Here is a 6,000-nt window from a genome sequence, read left to right as displayed (position 1 = left end):
AAAAAAAAAAAAAAAAAAAAAAAAAGCACAGCTAGAGGATGGGTATAAATGCAACATTCCCACACATCTTTGAGATAAAACCAGAGACTTCAAGAAAATCTCATAGCTTGTAATGAGCCCTATGGGACCCCAATCAGACGCCACTGCCCCCCTGGCCTGAGCCTGGTCTTGGAGTGACACAGTCCCTTCCCTTGGCTATTGGAATTACTTCAATGGAGAAGCCTGAGAAACTGCCCTGCAGGGTTGGCCGTGGTCCATCAGAGCTGGGTGCTCCCTGGCAAGGGCTCAATCTTTGTGTCACCATCTCCCCATCCCCGCCAGCAGAGGAGCCCAGCAGAGATGCTCCGGGGGTGAGACAATGCACTAGACCTCCTTGGAGCCCAGGCTGGGGATGGGCAGGCAGCGGTGACATCATGCTCCAGGCTCCCTGCCACATCTGTCCCAGGGGGGAGGGGTGTCCGACCATCCAGCCACGTCCTCGGCTGTGTGCAAAGCCGTCGCCGCTCACCCACGCACCCTGGGAGCCTCTGCCAAGCCAGCTTGGGCTCCCCATTTCCATGAGCTAAAAGGGACCGCCCTCATCTCGCCAAACCCAGAGTCACCTGCTACAAGGCGAAATCCCAGCCTTCCAGACCTGGAGGGCAGGGAAGGAAACAAAATCCAAACCAAATCCCTCCCCAACTCCAATCTAGAGCTGAGATAGAGAACAAAAGCCAGAGCTAAACTCCAAACTCTTGGATACATCTGAAACAACAGGGGAAAGAAAACAGAGGCTGCTATTCCCCTGCTGAAATTCCTTCCTGAAAGTTCCTCCTCAAGGCTGCAAAGGCCAAGGGAAGAGAGGCCCCGGAACCACAGCAGGGGAGTGGAAGCTGGGAGGCTGGAAAGAATAGGTCTCCAGCTCTCCTGCCCAGCCCTGCCCTGCCCCACCCAGGTCCTCAAAGTCCTCTACCAACCATGGGCACCATGGGCACGAGGGGCACCATGGCCAGCCTCAAGAGCTGGCCCTTCTTCCCCTCCCTGCATCTCTATTTGAAGTGGACAGAGGAGGATGCCTCTCACTGAGATCCCCACAAAGAAGTGCTAGAATGTTAGTGACATCCACCTTTGTAAGCTCCCCTCAGGTCACCTCCAGGGCAGGGAGACAGTGAGCAGGAGAAAGGCAATGAAGCCAGCAGGCCAGATGGCCAGTGGCCCTAGACATCCCTGCTAGGACCAGGGGCAGATCTGAAAGGCCAAAATCCACCCTTCTCCCTGGGAGCTTCCAGCCTGAACAGTGAGACCTCAGGGATACTCAGGAAACCAGCAAAAGCCACACATATGGGAACCAACAGACGATGGCCAAAGATTAGAGGACAAAGCGACCTGTTCCTGCAATGATGTAACAGTAACAGCAGCTACCACACTGGAGGGCCCTTGCCCACAAATGGATACGTTCTGAGTGTGGCCTCTGAGGACCCAAATGCTGTCTTGTTGTGTGCATTAGCCTGGGCACCCCAGGGCAGCCCTATGAGCCAGGTGGGCTCAGTTTCCTTATCTATGAAGTGGGGACACACCTCAGAAAAGCTGTAAGCATCAGTGAGCTAGCACATGGCAGGAGCCTGGCCCAGGACTGCCCCATGGAAAGTGTCCAAATGGTGACTTAGATGATTGTGATTATGACAGTGATTGTGATTATGGAAGAGCAAATGCCCATGTCCTCCCTGCCCATTGCTGTGTCTGCAATGCCTAGCACCATGACTGGTACATAGTAGATACTCACGATGAATGCTGAATAGATGGGTGGATGGGTGGGTGGACAGGTGGGTGGATGAATGGGTGGATAGAAGGATAAACAGATGGATAGATAAGTGAATTAATAGTGAATGGGTGGGTAGATGGATGGGTGACTGAATGGGTGAGTGGATGGATGAATAGGTGAGTCAATGGATGCATGATTGGGTGGTTGGATGAGTGGATGAATGGGTAGGTAGATGGATAGGTGAGTGAATGGGTGGGTGGATGGGTGACTGAATGGGTGAGTGGATGGATGAATGAATAGATGGGTGGGTGGGTGGATGGATGAGTGGGTGAGTGGATGGATGCATGAATGGGTAAGTGGATGGATGCATGAATGGGTAAATGGATGGGTGAGTGAATGGGTGGGTGGATGGATGAATAGGTGAGTCAATGGATGCATGAGTGTGTGGTGGGAGGAGTGGATTAATGGGTATTTATCTGGATAGGTTAGTGGNCCTGGGAGCCTCTGCCAAGCCAGCTTGGGCTCCCCATTTCCATGAGCTAAAAGGGACCGCCCTCATCTCGCCAAACCCAGAGTCACCTGCTACAAGGCGAAATCCCAGCCTTCCAGACCTGGAGGGCAGGGAAGGAAACAAAAATCCAAACCAAATCCCTCCCCCAACTCCAATCTAGAGCTGAGATAGAGAACAAAAGCCAGAGCTAAACTCCAAACTCTTGGATACATCTGAAACAACAGGGGAAAGAAAACAGAGGCTGCTATTCCCCCTGCTGAAATTCCTTCCTGAAAGTTCCTCCTCAAGGCTGCAAAGGCCAAGGGAAGAGAGGCCCCGGAACCACAGCAGGGGAGTGGAAGCTGGGAGGCTGGAAAGAATAGGTCTCCAGCTCTCCTGCCCAGCCCTGCCCTGCCCCACCCAGGTCCTCAAAGTCCTCTACCAACCATGGGCACCATGGGCACGAGGGGCACCATGGCCAGCCTCAAGAGCTGGCCCTTCTTCCCCTCCCTGCATCTCTATTTGAAGTGGACAGAGGAGGATGCCTCTCACTGAGATCCCCCACAAAGAAGTGCTAGAATGTTAGTGACATCCACCTTTGTAAGCTCCCCTCAGGTCACCTCCAGGGCAGGGAGACAGTGAGCAGGAGAAAGGCAATGAAGCCAGCAGGCCAGATGGCCAGTGGCCCTAGACATCCCTGCTAGGACCAGGGGCAGATCTGAAAGGCCAAAAATCCACCCTTCTCCCTGGGAGCTTCCAGCCTGAACAGTGAGACCTCAGGGATACTCAGGAAACCAGCAAAAAGCCACACATATGGGAACCAACAGACGATGGCCAAAGATTAGAGGACAAAGCGACCTGTTCCTGCAATGATGTAACAGTAACAGCAGCTACCACACTGGAGGGCCCTTGCCCACAAATGGATACGTTCTGAGTGTGGCCTCTGAGGACCCAAATGCTGTCTTGTTGTGTGCATTAGCCTGGGCACCCCCAGGGCAGCCCTATGAGCCAGGTGGGCTCAGTTTCCTTATCTATGAAGTGGGGACACACCTCAGAAAAGCTGTAAGCATCAGTGAGCTAGCACATGGCAGGAGCCTGGCCCAGGACTGCCCCATGGAAAGTGTCCAAATGGTGACTTAGATGATTGTGATTATGACAGTGATTGTGATTATGGAAGAGCAAATGCCCATGTCCTCCCTGCCCATTGCTGTGTCTGCAATGCCTAGCACCATGACTGGTACATAGTAGATACTCACGATGAATGCTGAATAGATGGGTGGATGGGTGGGTGGACAGGTGGGTGGATGAATGGGTGGATAGAAGGATAAACAGATGGATAGATAAGTGAATTAATAGTGAATGGGTGGGTAGATGGATGGGTGACTGAATGGGTGAGTGGATGGATGAATGAATAGATGGGTGGGTGGGTGGATGCATGAGTGGGTGAGTGGATGGATGCATGAATGGGTAAGTGGATGGATGCATGAATGGGTAAATGGATGGGTGAGTGAATGGGTGGGTGGATGGATGAATAGGTGAGTCAATGGATGCATGATTGGGTGGTTGGATGAGTGGATGAATGGGTAGGTAGATGGATAGGTGAGTGAATGGGTGGGTGGATGGGTAATTGAATGGGTGGGTGGATGGATGAATAGGTGAGTCAATGGATGCATGAATGGGTGGGTGGATGTGTGGATGAATGGGTGGGTAGATGGATGGGTGAGTGAATGAGTGGGTGGATGTATGAGTGAATGGGTGGGTGGATGTGTGAGTGAATAGGTGAGTGGGTGGATGAATAGGTGAGTCAATGGATGCATGACTGGGTGGTTGGATGAGTGGATGAATGGGTAGTTATATGGATAGGTGAGTGAATAGGTGAGTGGATGGGTAATTGAATGGGTGGGTAGATGGATGAATAGGTGAGTCAATGGATGCATGAATGGGTGGGTGGATGAGTGGATGAATGGGTGGGTAGATGGGTGGGCAAGTTAATGGGTCAGTGGACGAATGAATGGGTGGATGCATGGATGAATGGGTAGATGGATGAATGGGTACTGAGTAGATGGATGAGTGGATGACTTTCTTCCAAATCTTTGAGCCGAGAGCCACATCTGAAGCATCTTAGTATTTAACAAAATGCCTTATAGGGAATAGCTGTCCACAGAAGCTTAATGAACAAACACTTTCTAATCTAATTTAATCTAATCCAATCAGGGAAGGCTCCAGGAAGAAATGGGACTCGGAGTGAGCCAGGGGGCTGGGGGACAAAAGAGCCAACCACTCACCTGGGGCCACCCCACTGTAGGACACTCCAGAGACACGAAGGAGGGGGTTTCCCTCATGGTCCTTGCCCTTCACCTTGAGGTAGAAGCGCTCCTTGGGGGTGTGGAAGGGCGGCCCGCCCCACAGCTGGTGGGTGGAGCCATTGGAGAGGGGCTTCATGGGCAGGGTCAGGAGGGGCTTCCCTGAGCTCTGTGCCAGCTCCACCGAGTCTAGGAGGCCAGGTGCCTGCAGGCCCGTGGAATTGATCACCAGGGAGATGGGGACCCCTGCAGTGGGAAGGTGAAGAACAAAGTGCTGGCGTCAGTGTCTGGTTCTGTGATCTGCCTCAAGTAGGGGCCCTTGAACCACACCCCAAGGGTCCTGCTTGCCTGGCCCTTCCTACCTGGTTCCTCCTTCCCTACATACCCTGGTGCTGACTAATGCTGGGGGTGGATAGGTAGAGAGGGACCTTGCTACTGTCCGTGGTGCTGAAACACCACAGTCGTCCAACCACGGCTTCCCAATGGCTGCATCCCCTTTGTCTGCACTGACTTGGAGTCCCATGGAGTAGAACTGTCCCCCACCCCATTAGCTCTGGTGTGGGTCATAATCAGACAGGCTTCAGGGAATGGTCTAAGATAAAGCAAACACCAAGTCTGGGGACTCCAACTTCTGACCAGACTCTCCCCATGGTCAGGTTTTCTTTGGTTTTCTTTACTGTCTTGATGGAAATGTGGTACTTTTCACACTATCCCAGAAGAGGCAGAACTGGACTCCAATTTCATAATATCTTTTAAAAATTTCTGTCATCCAGGCTGGAGTGCAGTGGTGTAATCACAGCTCACTGCAGCCTCAAACTCTTGGGCTCCGGCAATACTCCCACCTCAGCCTCCCAAGTAGCTGAGACTACAGGTATGCACCACTATACCTGGCTAATTTTTTAAATTTTGTAGAGATGAGGTCTTGCTCACCTGTGTTGCCCAGGCTGGCCTTGAACTCCTGGCCTTAAGCAGTCCTCCTACCTTGGCCTCCCACATGTTTCTCTTTTAAAAAAATTATCATGACCTGGCATGGTGGCTCAGGACTGTAATCCCAGCACTTTGGGAGGCTGAGGCAGGCAGATCACCTGAGGTCAGGAGTTCAAGACCAAACTGGCCAACATGGCAAAACCCTGTCTCTACTAAAAATACAAAAATTAGCCAGGTGTGTAGCGTGCACCTATAATCCCAGCTGCTCAGGAGGCTGAGGCAAGAGAATTGCTTGAATCCAGGGGCAGAGGTTACAGTGAGCAGAGATGGAACCACTGCACTCCAGCTTGGGTGACAGAGTGAGACTCCATCTAAAAAAAAAAGTGATCTTGGATGTACATCTTTATCAAAAGCAGAAACCCAGCAAGGTCACATGTGGCCTCCTGCAACCACTTCCATTGGGGACAGGCCCTGGGGACAGGTCAGTTTTCAGTCCCCATACCATCAATACACGTAGGATATCTTGGCTCTCCTGACTG

The 6,000-nt window shown here is 52.1% G+C and overlaps 1 protein-coding gene across 1 annotated transcript in view; it reads right to left on the bottom strand.

The window, feature by feature from the left end:
• The window catches only part of HMCN2 (hemicentin 2), a 182,566-nt gene that overhangs the window by 139,487 nt on the left and 37,079 nt on the right, over nucleotides 1–6,000 (bottom strand). The window contains 1 exon segment of the mRNA XM_017848185.1: nucleotides 4,517–4,780. Within this exon segment, the coding sequence (XP_017703674.1) occupies nucleotides 4,517–4,780 (264 nt within the window).

Source organism: Rhinopithecus bieti, unplaced genomic scaffold (genome assembly GCF_001698545.2).
Source record: "Rhinopithecus bieti isolate Rb0 unplaced genomic scaffold, ASM169854v2 scaffold_29388, whole genome shotgun sequence".
Taxonomy (NCBI): Eukaryota; Metazoa; Chordata; class Mammalia; order Primates; family Cercopithecidae; genus Rhinopithecus; species Rhinopithecus bieti.
Note: the sequence above shows the minus strand (reverse complement) of the source record. Positions and strands in the feature narration are given on the sequence as shown.